We start from the raw sequence: 19935 nt of genomic DNA, 5'->3' as shown, positions 1-19935 counted from the left end.
CGAATGATGTCATATTTGAATGAAGTTATTCATCTCTTCTTCGGTCGCCCCGCAGGCCGCCATGCAGAGTTGCAGGCGGAGTTCGCAGCGGCGGTGCGGACCGGCGTGGAGCAGAAGGAGCTGATCCTGAGGCTGGAGCACGACCTGAGCACCATCCAGACCATGTCCTCGCTGCCTCGGCCCGGCGCTGACGGCGCCGAAGTCTGCAACATCCCCGAACCCATCAAGGAGGCCTCCGCCATGTTTACTGGTACATCCGCTTTTTGATTGTATTGAATGCTGTTTGTTTATTTTTTTTCCTTTTTATTTACAAGAATCGCACAGAATGTTCATCAAAATAACAATATCGGGTGACCCAAATCCCAGCTTTACAATATTTAGGAATCGAAATGTACAAAGAAGCAGACAAGAACAACAGTATCAATAATAACTTTAAAGGGGAACATTATCACCATTTCAGAAGGGTTAAAACCATTAAAAATCAGTTCCCAGTGGCTTAATTTATTTTTCGAAGTTTTTTTCAAAATTTTACCCATCTCGCAATATCCCTAAAAAAAGCTTCAAAGTGCCTGATTTTAACCACCCGTCCATTTTCCTGTGACGTCACACAGTGATGCCAACACAAACAAACATGGCGCATAGAACAGCAAGCTATAGCGACATTAGCTCAGATTCAGACTCGGATTTCAGCGGCTTAAGCAATTCAACAGATTACGCATGTATTGAAACGGATGGTTGTAGTGTGGAGGCAGGTAGCGAAAACGAAATTGAAGAAGAAACTGAAGCTATTGAGCCATATCGGTTTGAACCGTATGCAAGCGAAACCGACGAAAACGACACGATAGCCAGCGACACGGGAGAAAGCGAGGACGAATTTGGCGATCGCCTTCTAACCAACGATTGGTATGTGTTTGTTTGACATTAAAGGAAACTAACAACTATGAACTAGGTTTACAGCATATGAAATACATTTGGCAACAACATGCACTTTGAGAGTGCAGACAGCCCAATTTTTATCAATTAATATATTCTGTAGACATACCCTCATCCGCTCTCTTTTCCTGAAAGCTGATCTGTCCAGTTTTGGAGTTGATGTCAGCAGGCCAGGGAAGCTAGGGTCGATATTCTTCTCTTGATCATCTTTGGTGGCATAAGGGACGGTGTGAGCCAAGACATCCAGGGGGTTTAGCTCGCTCGTCTGCGGGAACAAACTGCCGCCATTGCTTGCCGTGCTACCGAGGTCCTTTGTCCTTGAATAGCTCACACACTCCGGCAGATTCAATGGGGGTCTGGCGGCAGATTTCTTTGACTTTATCGTTGGAAATGCATCTGCTTTGAGTGTCGCAGGATATCCACACATTCTTGCCATCTCTGTCGTAGCATAGCTTTCGTCGGTAAAGTGTGCGGAACAAACGTCCAATTTCTTGCCACTTTCGCATCTTTGGGCCACTGGTGCAACTTGAATCCGTCCCTGTTCGTGTTGTTACACCCTCCGACAACACACCGACGAGGCATGATTTCTCCAAGGTACGGAAAACAGTCGAAAAAACGGAAAATAACAGAGCTGATTTGACTCGGTGTTTGAGAAAATGGCGGATTGCTTCCCGATGTGACGTCACGTTGTGACGTCATCGCTCCGAGAGCGAATAATAGAAAGGCGTTTAATTCGCCAAAATTCACCCATTTAGAGTTCGGAAATCGGTTAAAAAAAAAAAAAGGTCTTTTTTCTGCAACATCAAGGTATATATTGACGCTTAGATAGGTCTGGTGATAATGTTCCCCTTTAATAATGGTGACTCAAAATATTAAACAACACACATTAATTACAATAACAGAAACAATAGGTACCATTATTATTATCAATTACCATTTCTATCATCCATCACCGCCATTGGTCATAAAACAATAACAGTTACAGTGCTATGGACTGGACTTTCACAATATTATGTCAGACAAAACTTTCGGTCTCCCCTAGAGGGCGGGGGGGTCACCCACATATGCGGTCCTCTCCAAGGTTTCTCATAGTCATTCACATCGACGTCCCACTGGGGTGAGTTTTTCCTTGCCCTTATGTGGGCTCTGTACCGAGGATGTCATTGTGGCTTGTGCAGCCCTTTGAGACACTTGTGATTTAGGGCTATATGAATGAACATTGATTGATTACACTCACATTGCATTCCAGAAGCTAGACAACCACACTGTAGGGTTGTCCAGATACCAAAATGTATGTTGATACTTTTTGATACCTTTCTAAATAAAGGGACCACAAAGAAAATGTCATTATTGGCTTTATTTGAACAAAAAAACTTAGGGTACATTAAACATATGTTTATTATTGTAATTAAGTCCTTAAATAAAATAGTGAACATACAAACCCCGTTTCCATATGAGTTGGGAAATTGTGTTAGATGTAAATATAAACGGAATACAATGATTTGCAAATCATTTTCAACCCATATTCAGTTGAATATGCTACAAAGACAACATCTTTGATGTTCAAACTGATAAACATTGTTTTTTTTTGCAAATAATCATTAACTTTAGAATTTGATGCCAGCAACACATGACAAAGAAGTTGGGAAAGGTGGCAATAAATACTGATAAAGTTGAGGAATGCTCATCAAACACTTATTTGGAACATCCCACAGGTGAACAGGCAAATTGGGAACAGGTGGGTGCCATGATTGGGTATAAAAGTAGATTCCATGAAATGCTCAGTCATTCACAAACAAGGATGGGGCGAGGGTCACCACTTTGTCAACAAATGCGTGAGCAAATTGTTGAACAGTTTAAGAAAAACCTTTCTCAACCAGCTATTGCAAGAAATTTAGGGATTTCACCATCTACGGTGCGTAATATCATCAAAGGGTTCAGAGAATCTGGAGAAATCACTGCACGTAAGCAGCTAAGCCCGTGACCTTGGATCCCTCAGGCTGTAATGCATCAACAAGCGACATCAGTGTGTAAAGGATATCACCACATGGGCTCAGGAACACTTCAGAAACCCACTGTCAGTAACTACAGTTGGTTGCTACATCTGTAAGTGCAAGTTAAAACTCTCCTATGCAAGGCGAAAACCGTTTATGAACAACACCCAGAAACGCCGTTGGCTTCTCTGGGCCTGAGCTTATCTAAGATGGACTGATACAAAGTGGAAAAGTGTTCTGTGGTCTGACGAGTCCACATTTCAAATTGTTTTTGGAAACTGTGGACGTGTGTCCTCCGGACCAAAGAGGAAAAGAACCATCCGGATTGTTATAGGCGCAAAGTGTAAAAGCCAGCATCTGTGATGGTATGGGGGTGTATTAGTGCCCAAGACATGGGTAACTTACACATCTGTGAAGGCGCCATTAATGCTGAAAGGTACATACAGGTTTTGGAGCAACATATGTTGCCATCCAAGCAACGTTACCATGGACGCCCCTGCTTATTTCAGCAAGACAATGCCAAGCCACGTGTTACATCAACGTGGCTTCATAGTAAAAGAGTGCGGGTACTAGACTGGCCTGCCTGTAGTCCAGACCTGTCTCCCATTGAAAATGTGTGGCGCATTATGAAGCCTAAAATACCACAACGGAGACACCCGGACTGTTGAACAACTTAAGCTGTACATCAAGCAAGAATGGGAAATAATTCCACCTGAGAAGCTTAAAAAATGTGTCTCCTCAGTTCCCAAACGTTTACTGAGTGTTGTTAAAAGGAAAGGCCATGTAACACAGTGGTGAACATGCCCTTTCCCAACTACTTTGGCACGTGTTGCAGCCATGAAATTCTCTCAAAAAAAAAAAAGTTTGAGTTTGAACATCAAATATGTTGTCTTTGTAGTGCATTCAATTGAATATGGGTTGAAAATATGGGATTTGCAAATCATTGTATTCCGTTTATATTTACATCTAACACAATTTCCCAACTCATATGGAAACGGGGTTTGCACTAGACAACTTGTCTTTTACTAAGTAAGTAAACAAACAAAGACTCCTAATTAGTCTGCTGACGTATGTAGTAACATATCGTGTCATTTATTTTATTTTATTTTGTCTACATTATTAAGGACAAGCTGTAAAAAGTATTTACTGTTAATATCTGCTTATTTTCTCTTTTAACATGTTCTATCTACACTTCTGTTAAAATGTAATAATCACTTATTCTTCTCTTCTTTGATACTTTACATTAGTTTTGGATGATACCACACATTTAGGTATCGATCCGATACCAAGTAGTTACAGGATCATATATTGATCTTATTCAAAGTTCTCATGTGTTCAGGGACATATTTCCTGGACACCTTATTCTGAAATGTAATTAAATCATTATTTTTATGACAAAGTGAAAAAAAAATGTTTGACATTTTTTTAAAGTTAGAAAAAAAATGGCAATCTAAAAAAACAAAAAGTATTTTACCAGCCTTTGACAAGTGTCTGCTAGTGTCTATTGCAATGAGATCTTACACAAAGCTGTGATTTTGTCCAGATTCTGTCATCAACATCCACCCTGAGCTGCCTCAAGGTCAGATGGACTCTCTGCTGTCCATCATCTCCAGCCAGAGGGAGAGGTTCCGCTCCCGCAACCAGGAGCTGGAAGGCGTGAGTCACCACACTTGTGCACGCTGGCTCTCTCCCAAACAGCCCTGACCTCCATCTGCTTCCTGCAGGAGAGCCGCTCCATGCAGCAGACCATGCAGGCTCTGCAGGGCGAGCTGGACAGCCTGCGAGCGGACAACATCAAACTCTACGAGAAGATCAAGTTCCTGCAGAGCTACGCTAGCAAAGTACGCCCACGCTTGTTGTGACGTTTTCATCCAGTGCAACACTGACCAATGTTTTGTGCTGCAGCCCGGCGGCAGCGACGACACGGTGATGCGTTACTCCTCCCAGTACGAGGAGAGGCTGGATCCTTTCACTTCCTTCAGCAAGAAGGTACGAAACACCACACATCCCAAAATGAAATGTTTTAATTATCCTTCGCTCGTACTCACTGGTTAGCTGCTCAGATTCAAAGAAATGAAGGATGTTTTTGAATATCAACCTCAATTATGAATGTGCTTATTTTTGAAAGAGACCTTAAGGTTGGTAAGATTTTAAATCTACTCATTTACAATTGGAAACTTAAGACATACAGTACTCAAGTTCTCCTTAATTTTGTCAGTGCCTCTGCTGGCCTAACATAACCAGAAATCATCATCATAATTAAAGATAAAAGTTATTTACTTTCCCTAAATGTGTAAAAGTATCCTTCCAGTGCTGTTGTTTTTACTTTTAGTTTTTATGCAATCAGAATTCAGCTAGCTTATGTTGCCATGCTGTACCAAATATTGTGAGAGTCCAGTCCATAGTGGATCTAACATAATAGTGTGAGAGTCCAGTCCATAGTGGATCTAACATAATAGTGTGAGAGTCCAGTCCATAGTGGATCTAACATAATATTGTGAGAGTCTAGTCCATAGTGGATCTAACATAATAGTGTGAGAGTCCAGTCCATAGTGGATCTAACATAATAGTGTGAGAGTCCAGTCCATAGTGGATCTAACATAATAGTGTGAGAGTCCAGTCCATAGTGGATCTAACATAATAGTGTGAGAGTCCAGTCCATAGTGGATCTAACATAATAGTGTGAGAGTCCAGTCCATAGTGGATCTAACATAATATTGTGAGAGTCTAGTCCATAGTGGATCTAACATAATAGTGTGAGAGTCCAGTCCATAGTGGATCTAACATAATAGTGTGAGAGTCCAGTCCATAGTGGATCTAACATAATAGTGTGAGAGTCCAGTCCATAGTGGATCTAACATAATAGTGTGAGAGTCCAGTCCATAGTGGATCTAACATAATAGTGTGAGAGTCTAGTCCATAGTGGATCTAACATAATAGTGTGAGAGTCTAGTCCGTAGTGGATCTAACATAATAGAAAGAGTCCAGTCCATAGTGGATCTAACATAATAGTGTGAGAGTCCAGTCCATAGTAGATCTAACATAATAGTGTGAGAGTCCAGTCCATAGTGGACCTAACATAATAGTGTGAGAGTCCAGTCCATAGTGGATCTAACATAATATTGTGAGAGTCCAATCCATAGTGGATCTAACATAATAGTGTGAGAGTCCAGTCCATAGTGGATCTAACATAATAGTGTGAGAGTCCAGTCCATAGTGGACCTAACATAATATTGTGAGAGTCCAATCCATAGTGGATCTAACATAACAGTGTGAGAGTCCAGTCCATAGTGGATCTAACATAATAGTGTGAGAGTCCAGTCCATAGTGGATCTAACATAATAGTGTGAGTCCAGTCCATAGTGGATCTAACATAATAGTGTGAGAGTTCAGTCCATAGTGGATCTAACATAATAGTGAGAGTCCAGTCCATAGTGGATCTAACATAATAGTGTGAGAGTCCAGTCCATAGTGGATCTAACATAATAGTGTGAGAGTCCAGTCCATAGTGGACCTAACATAATATTGTGAGAGTCCAATCCATAGTGGATCTAACATAATAGTGTGAGAGTCCAGTCCATAGTGGATCTAACATAATAGTGTGAGAGTCCAGTCCATAGTGGATCTAACATAATAGTGTGAGTCCAGTCCATAGTGGATCTAACATAATAGTGTGAGAGTCCAGTCCATAGTGGATCTAACATAATAGTGTGAGAGTCCAGTCCATAGTGGATCTAACATAATAGTGTGAGAGTCCAGTCCATAGTGGATCTAACATAATAGTAAGAGTCCAGTCCATAGTGGATCTAACATAATAGTGTGAGAGTCCAGTCCATAGTGGATCTAACATAATAGTGTGAGAGTCCAGTCCATAGTGGATCTAACATAATAGTGTGAGAGTCCAGTCCATAGTGGACCTAACATAATAGTGTGAGAGTCCAGTCCATAGTGGATCTAACATAATAGTGTGAGAGTCCAGTCCATAGTGGACCTAACATAATAGTGTGAGAGTCCAGTCCATAGTGGATCTAACATAATAGTGTGAGAGTCCAGTCCATAGTGGATCTAACATAATAGTGTGAGAGTCCAGTCCATAGTGGATCTAACATAATATTGTGAGAGTCCAGTCCATAGTGGATCTAACATACCGTAATAGTGTGAGAGTTCAGTCCATAGTGGATCTAACATAATAGTGAGAGTCCAGTCCATAGTGGATCTAACATAATAGTGTGAGAGTCCAGTCCATAGTGAGGTCAACAGTTGTATGGAGAGAAGTCAGCAGCGCAGAGACGTCACCAACTAATGCATAGAGCAATGGTCCCAACTTGGAGCAGCTATCGCCTCCTCCGTGGAGGCTGATCTGTGGTCACCTGATAGCCTCACCACGCAGGAGAAAGGGGCAGAGTAGAAAAGAGAGATGGCAGATCAACTGGTCTATAAAGGGGGTCTATTTAAAGGCTAGAGTATACAAATGAGTTTTAAGATGGGACTTAAATGCTTCTACTGAGGTAAGTAGCAACATGGATGACGTGTCAGCATCCATAGTTAGATCATTAGCCATTTTTGATTAGTCATCACTTACGCTGTTATTGTGTTTGTTGGCTCTCATGAAGTCTGCAGTGAGTAATAATCAGTGATGAAGGAGAAAAAAACGTGAATGTTGTGATGCGTTTTACAAATGAATGCTTAAAATGAGCAAAATATGTCAATATTAAATGTTACTGTGCCCGTTACTACATGACATATATACTTACATCATGTATATATTACATGTTATTATGAATGTTACTACATGACATATATACTTACATCATGTTTATATGACATGTTATTATGAATGTTACTACATGTCATATATACATGTATATATTACATGTTATTATGAATGTTACTACACGACATATACTTACATCATGTATATATTACATGTCATTATGAATGTTACTACATGACCTATATACTTACATCATGTATATATGACATGTTATTATGAATGTTACTACATGACATATATACTTACATCATGTACATATTACATGTTATTATGAATGTTACTAGATACTACATATATCCTTACATCATGTATAAATGACATGTTATTATAAATGTTACTACATCACATATATACTTACATCATGTATATATTACATATTATTATGAATGTTACTACATGACATATAAACTTACATCATGTATATATTACATGGTATTATGAATGTTACTACATGACATATATACTTACATCATGTAAGTATTAAATGTTATTATTTATGTGTCCGTTACTACATTACATAGATACTTACCGTACATCATGTATATAAAACATTAATGGAAGTGTTTGGATGTTTTTAAGGGCTTTTATTCTATTCCCATGTGCTCCTCTGTAAGCTGACTTTTAATAGCATTTATTTACTATTTAGAATGCATTAAAGAAAGAAAAACATATGTTCTTGTCTTACATAGGGATTGTGAATGATAGGCAAAATTCCAAAAAAATGCAGTTCACTTTTAAGTTTTTTAATTTACCTTGAATTATTCATGTTATTGGTTTATTTTTTTAATGAAGCTAAAAAATGTCTCTGAATTTTACACTAAAAAGGCCAAAAATATATATTAAAAAAAATGTAAACGAACAATTAAATAGGAAAATATTAGGAACAATATATGCGTATGTCAAGTGTATGGCAATACATGATACATTTGTTAGAGTTTGGGAAAAGTCATATTTCTTGGTCAAAAGTGATGTCAGAAATGTCATCTTAAAGGTGCTGGAGAAACTTTGTAATGAGTTTAGAGTTCTTTATTAAGACCCCTTCAATGTTGTTTTGTGTGTGATAGGAGCGCCAGCGTCGCTACCTGAGCCTCAGCCCCTGGGATAAAGCAACCCTGAGTCTGGTAAACACACAAACACAAACATCGCCAGGAATGCTCATCACACCCACTTCCTGTCCTCGTGTCCCTCAGGGCCGAGTCATCCTCTCCAACAAAATGGCGCGGACTGTGGCCTTCTTCTACACCTTATTCCTGCATTGTCTGGTCTTCTTGGTGCGTCACAATGAACTTTCTCTGTGTGGCGGGGGGGAAAAAAGTGTCTAAAATGTGAACTGTTTAACAGGTGTTGTACAAGACCGCTTGGAGCGAGAGTATTGGCAGAGACTGTTCCACTTTCTGCGCTAAAAAGTAAGTTTATTTTGATGGAGATTTAGTATTTAGTATTTAGGCCAGGGGTGCACACACTTTTTCTGCAGGCCAGCTACTTTTCAATTGGCCGAGCGGAGGGGATCTACCTCATTCATATATTAGATTAGATTAGATGAGTTTATTTCAAAGGGGACAATGCAATTTCATAAAACACATGACGACGCACTGCAAAAAATTAGTGTTCAAAAACAAGAATAAAGAATACTAAAATTAGGGGTATTTTATTTGAACTAAGCAAAATGATCTGCCAATAGAACAAGAAAATTTGGCTTGTCAAGACTTTCCAAAACAAGTAAAATTAGCGAACCGAAGTGAACCCAAAAAAAGCTTAAAATAAGTGTATTCTCACTTATAACAACTGTACTACTTTATGAGTACGTATTTTCTATTGTTTCATTGAAAATAAAACCGCTAAGTCCATTTGGCTGTCATCTGTTTTAATTATAAGACACAATTGTGTCAAAGTCTTTTTTTTTTTTTTTTCATGCTTGAAGTAAGAAATTCTTACTTTAAAAAAGTAGTTTTATACTTGTGAGTAGAGATGTCGTTTTTTTTTATTATCGGTATCGTTTTTTGTTTTTTTTGTTTTGTTTTTTATTAAATCAACATAAAAAACAGGAGATACACTTACAATTAGTGCACCAACCCAAAAAACCTTCCTCCCCCATTTACACTCATTTACACTCATTCACACAAAAGGGTTGTTTTTTCCTGTTATTAATATTCTGGTTCCTACATTATATATCAATATATATCAATACAGTCTGCAAGGGATACAGTCCGTAAGCACACATGATTGTGCGTGCTGCTGGTCCACTAATAGTACTAACCTTTAACAGTTAATTTTACTAATTTTCATTAATTACTAGTTTCTATGTAACTGTTTTTATATTGTTTTACTTTCTTTTTTATTCAAGAAAATGTTTTTAATTTATTTATTTTATTTTAGTTTATTAATTTTTTTCAAAAGTACCTTATCTTCACCATACCTGGTTGTCCAAATTAGGCATAATAATGTGTTAATTCCACGACTGTATATATCGGTTGATATCGGTATCTGTAATTAAAGAGTTGGACAATATCGGATATCGGCAAAAAGCCATTATCGGACATCCCTACTTGTGAGTGTTGATGACACAGCTTTGCAACAGTTGATATTCTAGTTTCAAGCATGTTTTATTCAATATAGGTCATCAAATCTCAGCAACAAGCTGTAATATCTTACTGAGATCATTTAGGACCAAAACACTTAAAACAAGTAAAACACTCTAACGTAAAATCTGCTTAGTGAGAAGAATTATCTTATCAGACAGAAAATAAGCAAATATCACCCTTATTTGAGATATTTCATCTCACTTAGATTTCAGTTTTTGCAGTGCACATGGTTAAAAAAGCCAGAATTAGCCAGAAGGCTAGTTTTCATCTGTAGTCCCCTGGCCATGATGTAAAAAGGCAGTAAAATTACAATTTTAAAAGAAAAGAAAGAGAGAGAAAAAGAAAAAAAAGCACACAATACATATACAATATGATAAAAAATTAAATACAACATCACAACATAACATTTATCTTAGCATCAAAACAGGCTCATCTTGTAGTGCTGGCAGCTGTCGGTGTTGATAAGACACTTTTTATTTGTTTTAAAGCATATTCTAAAACATTTTGGTCTTACATTTTCAAGTTTTTAAGCATGCAATGGCAAAAAAACAACCTAAAAATAGCAATACTACAGTAGTATTGGCCAAACTAATCAGAGCACACTGTTCAGTATTATGGTTCCTGATTGGCTCACACGAGGCAGTATTACTGTATTGGATTAAAAGAGTGTAAGGGTGAATAAAGGGTGTTATTTCATGTGTAATTTTTTGGAGGATTTTCGAGATAAAGGGAAGGTAGGACACCGGCCGGTAGTTTACTCAGCGGAAATGGATTTATCGGAACCAATTAACAGTGATAAATAAGGGACAACTGTATACAAAAGACAACTTAGAGGTTTACTATATGCAAACCAATAGATGCTGCCAAACAACTTCTTTATTTTTGATTTTTGATTCCATTTCATCGATTTATTTTCTATGGGAAACAGAACTAGATATACAAAAACAAGTATACCATATATATATATATATATATATATATGTGTGTGTGTATATATATATATATGTATATATATATATATATATATATATATATATATATATATATATATGTATGTATGTATGTATGTATGTATGTATGTATGTATGTATGTATGTATATATATATATATATATATACGATAAAGGAATTAGATTAGATTAAATGAGTTTATTTCTACACATGATTAAATAAGCCACAATTTGCCAGAAGGCTAGTTTTCATCTGTCATCCCCTGGCCATGATGTAAAAAAAGCAGTAAAATTACAATTTAAAAGAAAAGAAAGAGAGAGAAAAAGAAAAAAGCAAACAACACATAAACAATATGATAAAAAATTAAATACAACATAACATTTATCTTAGCATCAAAACAGGCTCATCTTGTAGTGCTGGCAGCTGTCGGCGTTGATAAGACGCATTTTAATTTTTTTTGTGAAGGCCTTGTAAGTTGTGAGCAGTTCAACCTCCTCAGGTACTGACTTCCACACATTTGCGCTCCTTACTGAGCAGGCCCACTTACTGAAAGTGCAGAGGAATATCAAATCAAATCAAATCAACTTTATTTATAAATAACAGTCACCTCTGACAGAGCCTGGAGTTTCTTTGGCTGATGGAGCCAAGTCATGCAGAACTTTATAGGTCACTTTTAAGTCTGCAAATGTGTGAAGACTGTCCCACTTTAAAATACTGTATTGTTTTTAAATGGCACAGTTATGATAGTGCCTAGTTTTTTTTTATCCATAACTTTAATTGCTTGTTTGTACAAGATTTCCAATGAGTTTTTTTTTTAACTCTGACCAGCCCGAGACCAGCTGCTAACAATAGTTGAAGTGGCTGAAAATCATCGAAAGCAAATAAAATTTTGCAACTTCAGTTGACATTTCATTTCGATATATATATATATATCATATAACCATATACATCATTTACAAACCCCGTTTCCATATGAGTTGGGAAATTGTGTTAGATGTGAATATAAACGGAATACAATGATTTGCAAATCCTTTTCAACCCATATTCAGTTGAATGCACTACAAAGACAAGATATTTGATGTTCAAACTCATAAACTTTATTTTTTTTGTTTTTGCAAATAATAATTAACTTAGAATTTCATGGCTGCAACACGTGCCAAAGTAGTTAGGAAAGGGCATGTTCACCACTGTGTTACATCACCTTTTCTTTTAACAACACTCAATAAACGATTGGGAACTGAGGAAACTAATTGTTGAAGCTTTGAAAGTGGAATTCTTTCCCATTCTTGTTTTATGTAGAGCTTCAGTCGTTCAACAGTCCGGGGTCGCCGCTGTCGTATTTTAGGCTTCATAATGTGCCACACATTTTCCATGGGAGACAGGTCTGGACTGCAGGCGAGCCAGTGATGATAACCTCCACATTTTCAAATGGAGGAGAAAAAAAGTCCTCCTGTCTGTCCAATACCACATGAAAGTGTCCAGCTTCACTTCACAAGAATTACATTGGCGGCAAACTCCGTAGCTTGCTAGCTTCCTGAGACTCTTATTTTGTTAGCGTAGGCAGGATGAAGCAGGGCTTTTATTGTGATGACAGGAACTGTGCGGTTAGTCTTGAGAGTTTTGACGGCAGGTACGGCGTGAGAGTCTGTTGAAATAAAAAGGGTTTCTCGCCTTCCTGTCGGTCGTTTTTTCTTAATAATAATCTGGCAGCAGCCAGCGTCATCTCACAAGACCCTCGGGTGCTGTGAATGTCAATCAAGTGACCAAAGTCACGTCTTAGTGAAGATTGATGATCGTTAATTTTTAGGTCTATTTTTTTCAAGCCTGGCTTGTGATGGTCTGACACACCCTCCACCAACCACCTAATGGGCACCCTTGCTCTAGACCAGGCCTGGGCAATTATTTTGACTCGGGGGGCCACATTTAGAGAAAAAAATTTGTCTGGGGGCCGGTATATCTATTTTTAGGAACACTAATACAAAACCTCACAATAATGTCTGATTGAATGCTAAAAACGTTATGACAGACCGCCTTAAAAAACGTAATGGAATTTCACATTTTTCTATGAATGATACAACACTGAATATTGACAAAATATGTATGTCACGCCCCCTTTCGATTGACATATTTTACAAACAAGTGAAACGCAACAAAAATGCAACAAACAGGGAAATATGAACGCAAAGGGTACAAAATAAACCCACCTACAACCTGATATATCTGATATTTGCTGAATTCCACCCAGGATCAATAAAGTACTTTCTATTCTATTCTATATATCACTAAGCTTTAGAACTTTGTTGTGATAATCTCCTTCCGCGTCTGTGGAAACGCTTATAGCCCACACTGCTTGGTGCCTCGTCTGAGCTGCTGTGACGTAGATTACCATAGTAACTAATTAGATTACCATAGTAACTGGTGTATCATCCATAAGCGCAGATTCCAACCATTGAAATACTTTGCATAGTTGAAGACTTACGGTCATTAGAAAACATGACTGCACATCATAATGGCATTTTAAAGATCTAAAAAAATTATTTGGGAATGTCCGGCGGGCCAGATTGAAAAGCTCAACGGGCCGCATGTGGCCCCCGGGCCTTAATTTGCCCAGGTCTGCTCTAGACAATATTTTTGACATGTTTTTCTGTATTTGACTCTCAGGTACGCTGACCACTTGCACCGTTTCCATGAGAACGAGCAAAACCTCTGAAGCAGCGATGTTATTCCACAACCTAAAACGAAGAAATCTTTCAGCCTCCTCTTTAAGGAAGACACACACACACACACACACACACACACACACACACACACACACACACGCACACACACCTTTAGTTATTGCTATGAGTAAACTTCGCCACTGGAGGGCAGTGTAGCGCTGTTAACTCTGCAATCCTTTTTTTCATTTGCATATGTAATCTCTTGCAGGCAATATTAGGCACAAAAAATGAAGAAATGATGATCTTAGTTCTATAGCTAATGGTTTGTGGTGTTTATTAAGGTTCTATCTACTAAACAATACAACTGAATTATTGACAGGCCTGTTCATGTAAAAATGGTAGGGTGAATGAATATGTAGTAGTTAGCTGTGCTCCCCAGAGATTCTAAATGGAGTTTTCAATACAGAAATCATCTCGTTACTGTTGGTCGCTTTTTAGGAACAAATATTTGCTTTGCCTAATAAGAATGGATTATCTGCTTAACATAAACTGCATGATAGTTACTGAATCCTCGTCTGTATTTGGACCTCTTTTATCAATAAAGATTATACAGCAAACATTTGCATTGTTGAGCATGAATAATAATGTTTCATATAGTGTCACATAGCCATTTTTAATAACTGCATGGGAATTTTTTTCACGTGTGTGATGCAAGAGTAAAAATAACCTCATATGTTGAAAAAAAGACAGACAGATAAGCACAATATTTACTTTTCTGTCCAGCACTTAATTTAGCATACAAGTATCAACCAACACTGACAGTTACTTTATATAATAAAGTCCTGCTTCTCAAACGCAAGTCCACTTGGCTTTCCAAATAACTTAATAATGACCAACATTAATATACAGTAGTTTAGTAGACCTAAGTATTCATCAAGTACCACCATAATGACCAACATTACAATACAGTAGTGTAGTCGGCCTAAGTATTCATTAAGTACCACAATAATGACCAACATTACTATACAGTAGCGTAGTAGACCAAAGTATTCATCAAGTACCACCATATTGACCAACATTACAATACTATAGCGTAGTCGGCCTAAGTATTCATTAAGTACCACAATAATGACCAACATTACTATACAGTAGTGTAGTAGACCCAAGTATTCATTAAGTACCACCATAATGACAACATTAAATACAGTAGCGTAGTAGGCCTAAGTATTCATTAAGTGCCACCATAATGACTACATTACAATACAGTAGTGTAGTAGACCTAAGTATTCATTAAGTACCACAATAATGACCAACATTACTATACAGTAGTGTAGTAGACCTAAGTATTCATTAAGTACCACCATAATGAACAACATTACAATACAGTAGTGTAGTAGACCTAAGTATTCATTAAGTACCACAATAATGACCAACATTACTATACAGTAGTGTAGTAGACCTAAGTATTCATTAAGTACCACCATAATGAACAACATTACAATACAGTAGTGTAGTAGACCTAAGTATTCATTAAGTACCACAATAATGACCAACATAACTATACAGTAGTGTAGTAGACCTAAGTATTCATTAAGTACCACCATAATGACAACATTAAATACAGTAGTGTAGTAGACCTAAGTATTCATTAAGTACCACAATAATGATCAACATTACTATACAGTAGCGTAGTCGGCCTAAGTATTCATTAAGTACCACAATAATGACCAACATTACTATACAGTAGCGTAGTAGACCTAAGTATTCATTAAGTACCACCATAATGACAACATTAAATACAGTAGCGTAGTAGACCTAAGTATTCATTAAGTACCACCATAATGACTACATTACAATACAGTAGTGTAGTAGACCTAAGTATTCATTAAGTACCACCATAATTACCAACATTAAATACAGTAGTGTAGTAGACCTAAGTATTCATTAAGTATCACCATAATGACCAACATTACTATACAGTAGCGTAGTAGACATAAGTATTCATTAAGTACCACCATAATGACAACATTAAATACAGTAGCGTAGTAGATCTAAGTATTCATTAAGTACCACCATAATGACTACATTACAATACAGTAGTGTAGTAGACGTAAGTATTCATTAAGGACCACCATAATGACCAACATTAAATACAATAGTGTAGTAGACCTAAGTATTCATTAAGTACCACCATAATGAACAACTTTACAATACAGTAGTGTAGTAGACCTACTGTAAGTATTCATTAAGTACCACAATAATGACCAACATTACTATACAGTAGCATAGTAGACCTAAGTATTCATTAAGTACCACCATAATGACAACATTAAATACAGTAGCGTAGTAGACCTAAGTAGTCATTAAGTACCACCATAATGACCAACATTACAATACAGTAGCAAAGTAAACTTAAGTATTCATTAAGTACCACCATAATGACCAACATTACAATACAGTAGCGTAGTAAACCTAAGTATTCATTAAGCACCACCATAATGACAACATTACAATACAGTAGTGTAGTAGACCTAAGTATTCATTAAGTACCACCATAATGACAACATTACAATACAGTAGCATAGTAGACCTAAGTATTCATTAAGTACCACCATAATGACCAACATTACAATACAGTAGCGTAGTAGGCCTAAATATTCATTAAAAACAAGGCAGAGGTTTTATTTAACAAGTATATTCAATATGTTTGGCCTCTGTAACATGACACCTAGTTTGAACAGTAACACTGTGTTTGAATGTAGGTGCCACTAGATGGCGCCCACATGCCACAGTTTGACAATCACTGCAATAAAGTCAATTCTACATCATAAAATTTGACGGCAAAGCCTGAAAAAAGAACATCCAAACTGCCGCCATGGTGCACTTTGATGAGGTCATCACTGGTGTGGAGGTCACATGACCACACACGCGGTGGTGAAGTCAACTCTATTTATACAGCACTTTTTCTCTAGAGACTCAACGCACTTTACATGGTGAAAGCCCTGATCTACATCTTTAAGCTACATTTAGTGTGTGGCACCGGGAGCAGGGGGTAAAGTGTCTTGCCCAAGGGCACAGCAGCAGTGAGTGGGATGGCGGACGCAGATTTATTTAGTTTCAGACAATAATGATACCCACATGATGTCATTTTTATGCCTGAACAATGGGTGTGCAAATATGTTTGGACATCCATAAACAAGTGCAAGAAGAAGAGAGCGCGCCCAACCTTTGTAATAAGAAAAAAAAAAAGGCTTTGCTACACATCTTAAAGCCTATCGGCTCGTCATCCACTGGCAGCAGTAAATGTGTTGATGTTGTTCCTCCGCCAACAGAATCATTTAGTACACGCGAGCATGAGTCCTCATCTCTCTGGGCTCCATGGCAACAAGGAGCCATTGCAGCCTGCATGTGCCCTACTGGTCACCTTTAGACATGTCTCCTCCTCCCTAGTGTCCTTCCTCCCTTGCAAATATTCACAGCCTCCATCTGTAGAATAACACAGGTGAGCCTAATGTCTTCCTGCTTGTTCTTCACTTTGTCTGTCAAATATCACTTGTTGAAATTGATACAAGAAACGGAACGTACATTGATCTGTTGCTGTGATAAAAGCTTCATAGTGTAAGTAGAATGTTAACATTAACTGTCAAATACAGTAAAACTACTCTTATATACAAACCTCGTTTCCATATGAGTTGGGAAATTGTGTTAGATGTAAATATAAACGGAATACAATGATTTGCAAATCCTTTTCAACCCATATTCAGTTGAATATGCTACAAAGACAACATATTTGATGTTCAAACTCAGAAACTTTATTTTTTTTTGCAAGTAATAATTAACTTAGAATTTCATGGCTGCAACACGTGCCAAAGTAGTTGGGAAAGGGCATGTTCACCACTGTGTTACATGGCCTTTCCTTTTAACAACACTCAGTAAACATTTGGGAACTGAGGAGACACATTTTTTAAGCTTCTCAGATGGAATTCTTTCCCATTCTTGCTTGATGTACAGCTTAAGTTGTTCAACAGTCCGGGGGTCTCCGTTGTGCTATTTTAGACTTCATAATGCGCCACACATTTTCAATGGGAGACAGGTCTGGACTACAGGCAGGCCAGTCTAGTACCCGCACTCTTTTACTATGAAGCCACGTTGATGTAACACGTGGCTTGGCATTGTCTTGCTGAAATAAACAGGGGCGTCCATGGTAACGTTGCTTGGATGGCAACATATGTTGCTCCAAAACCTGTATGTACCTTTCAGCATTAATGGCGCCTTCACAGATGTGTAAGTTACCCATGTCTTGGGCCCTAATACACCCCCATACCATCACAGATGCTGGCTTTTCAACTTTGCGCCTATAACAATCCGGATGGTTCTTTTCCTCTTTGGTCCGGAGGACACGACGTCCACAGTTTCCAAAAACAATTAGAAATGTGGACTCGTCAGACCACAGAACACTTTTCCACTTTGCATCAGTCCATCTTAGATGAGCTCAGGCCCAGCAAAGCCGATGGCGTTTCTGGGTGTTGTTGATAAACGTTTTTTTTTCTTGCATAGGAGAGTTTTAACTTGCACTTACAGATGTAGCGACCAACTGTAGTTACTGACAGTGGGTTTCTGAAGTGTTCCTGAGCCCATGTGGTGATATCCTTTACACACTGATGTCGCTTGTTGATGCAGTACAGCCTGAGGGATCGAAGGTCACAGGCTTAGCTGCTTACGTGCAGTGATTTCTCCAGATTCTCTGAACCCTTTGATGATATTACGGAGCGTAGATGGTGAAATCCCTAAATTCCTTGCAATAGCTGGTTGAGAAAGGTTTTTCTTAAACTTTTCAACAATTTGCTCACGCATTTGTTGACAAAGTGGTGACCCTCGCCCCATCCTTGTTTGTGAATAACTGAGCATTTCATGGAATCTACTTTTATACCCAATCATGGCACCCACCTGTTCCCAATTTGCCTGTTCACCTGTGGGATGTTCCAAATAAGTGTTTGATGAGCATTCCTCAACTTTATCAGTATTTATTGCCACCTTTCCCAACTTCTTTGTCACGTGTTGCTGGCATCAAATTCTAAAGTTAATGATTATTTGCAAAAAAAAATGTATCAGTTTGAACATCAAATATGTTGTCTTTGTAGCATATTCAACTGAATATGGGTTGAAAAGGATTTGCAAATCATTGTATTCCATTTATATTTATATCTAACACAATTTCCCAACTCATGTGTGATATATATGTATAGATATGTGTGGTATACATATGGTGTAGATATACAGTGTATACACAATATATACATATATATATATATATATATATATATATATATATATATATATATATATATATATATACCTACTTTGTGTATATATACAGTTGCGATCAAAAGTTTACATAAACTTGTAAAGAACATAATGTCATGGCTGTCTTGAGTTTCCGATCATTTCTACAACTCTTATTTTTTGTGATAGAGTGATTGGAGCACATACTTGTTGGTCACAAAAAACGTTCATGAAGTTTGCTTCTTTTATGAATTTATTATGGGTCTACTGAAAATGTGAGTAAATGTGCTGGGTCAAAAGTATACATACAGCAATGTTAATATTTGCTTACATGTCCCTTGGCAAGTTTCACTGCAATAAGGCGCTTTTGGTAGCCATCCACAAGCTTCTGCTTGAATTTTTGACCACTCCTCTTGACTAAATTGGTGCAGTTCAGCTAAATGTGTTGGTTTTCTGACATGGACTTGTTTCTTCAGCATTGTCCACACGTTTAAGTCAGAACTTTGGGAAAGCCATTCTAAAACCTTCATTCTAGCCTGATTTAGCCATTCCTTTACCACTTTTGAGGTGTGTTTGGGGTCATTGTCCTGTGGGAACACCCAACTGCGCCCAAAACCCAACCTCCGGGCTGATGATTTTAGCTTGTCCTGAAGAATTTGGGAGGTAATCCTGCTTTTTGATTGTCCCATTTACTCTCTGTAAAGCACCAGTTCCATTGGCAGCAAAACAGGCCCAGAGCATAATACCGCCACCATGCT

At 37.8% G+C, this 19935-nt stretch overlaps 1 protein-coding gene across 1 annotated transcript in view; it reads left to right on the top strand.

Annotated features, from left to right (window-relative positions):
* cux1b (cut-like homeobox 1b) overlaps nt 1-14511 on the top strand; it is a 216163-nt gene extending 201652 nt beyond the window's left edge. The window contains exons 15-22 of the mRNA XM_061973073.1: nt 56-250; nt 4471-4583; nt 4652-4768; nt 4833-4916; nt 8766-8822; nt 8892-8972; nt 9043-9107; nt 13896-14511. Of these exons, the coding sequence (XP_061829057.1) occupies nt 56-250; nt 4471-4583; nt 4652-4768; nt 4833-4916; nt 8766-8822; nt 8892-8972; nt 9043-9107; nt 13896-13944 (761 nt within the window). The 3' untranslated portion in view covers nt 13945-14511. The remainder of the gene's footprint in view (nt 1-55; nt 251-4470; nt 4584-4651; nt 4769-4832; nt 4917-8765; nt 8823-8891; nt 8973-9042; nt 9108-13895) is intronic.
* The last annotated feature ends 5424 nt before the right edge of the window (nt 14512-19935 follow it).

This window comes from Nerophis lumbriciformis, linkage group LG17 (assembly GCF_033978685.3).
Source record: "Nerophis lumbriciformis linkage group LG17, RoL_Nlum_v2.1, whole genome shotgun sequence".
Classification (NCBI taxonomy): domain Eukaryota; kingdom Metazoa; phylum Chordata; class Actinopteri; order Syngnathiformes; family Syngnathidae; genus Nerophis; species Nerophis lumbriciformis.
Note: the sequence above shows the minus strand (reverse complement) of the source record. Positions and strands in the feature narration are given on the sequence as shown.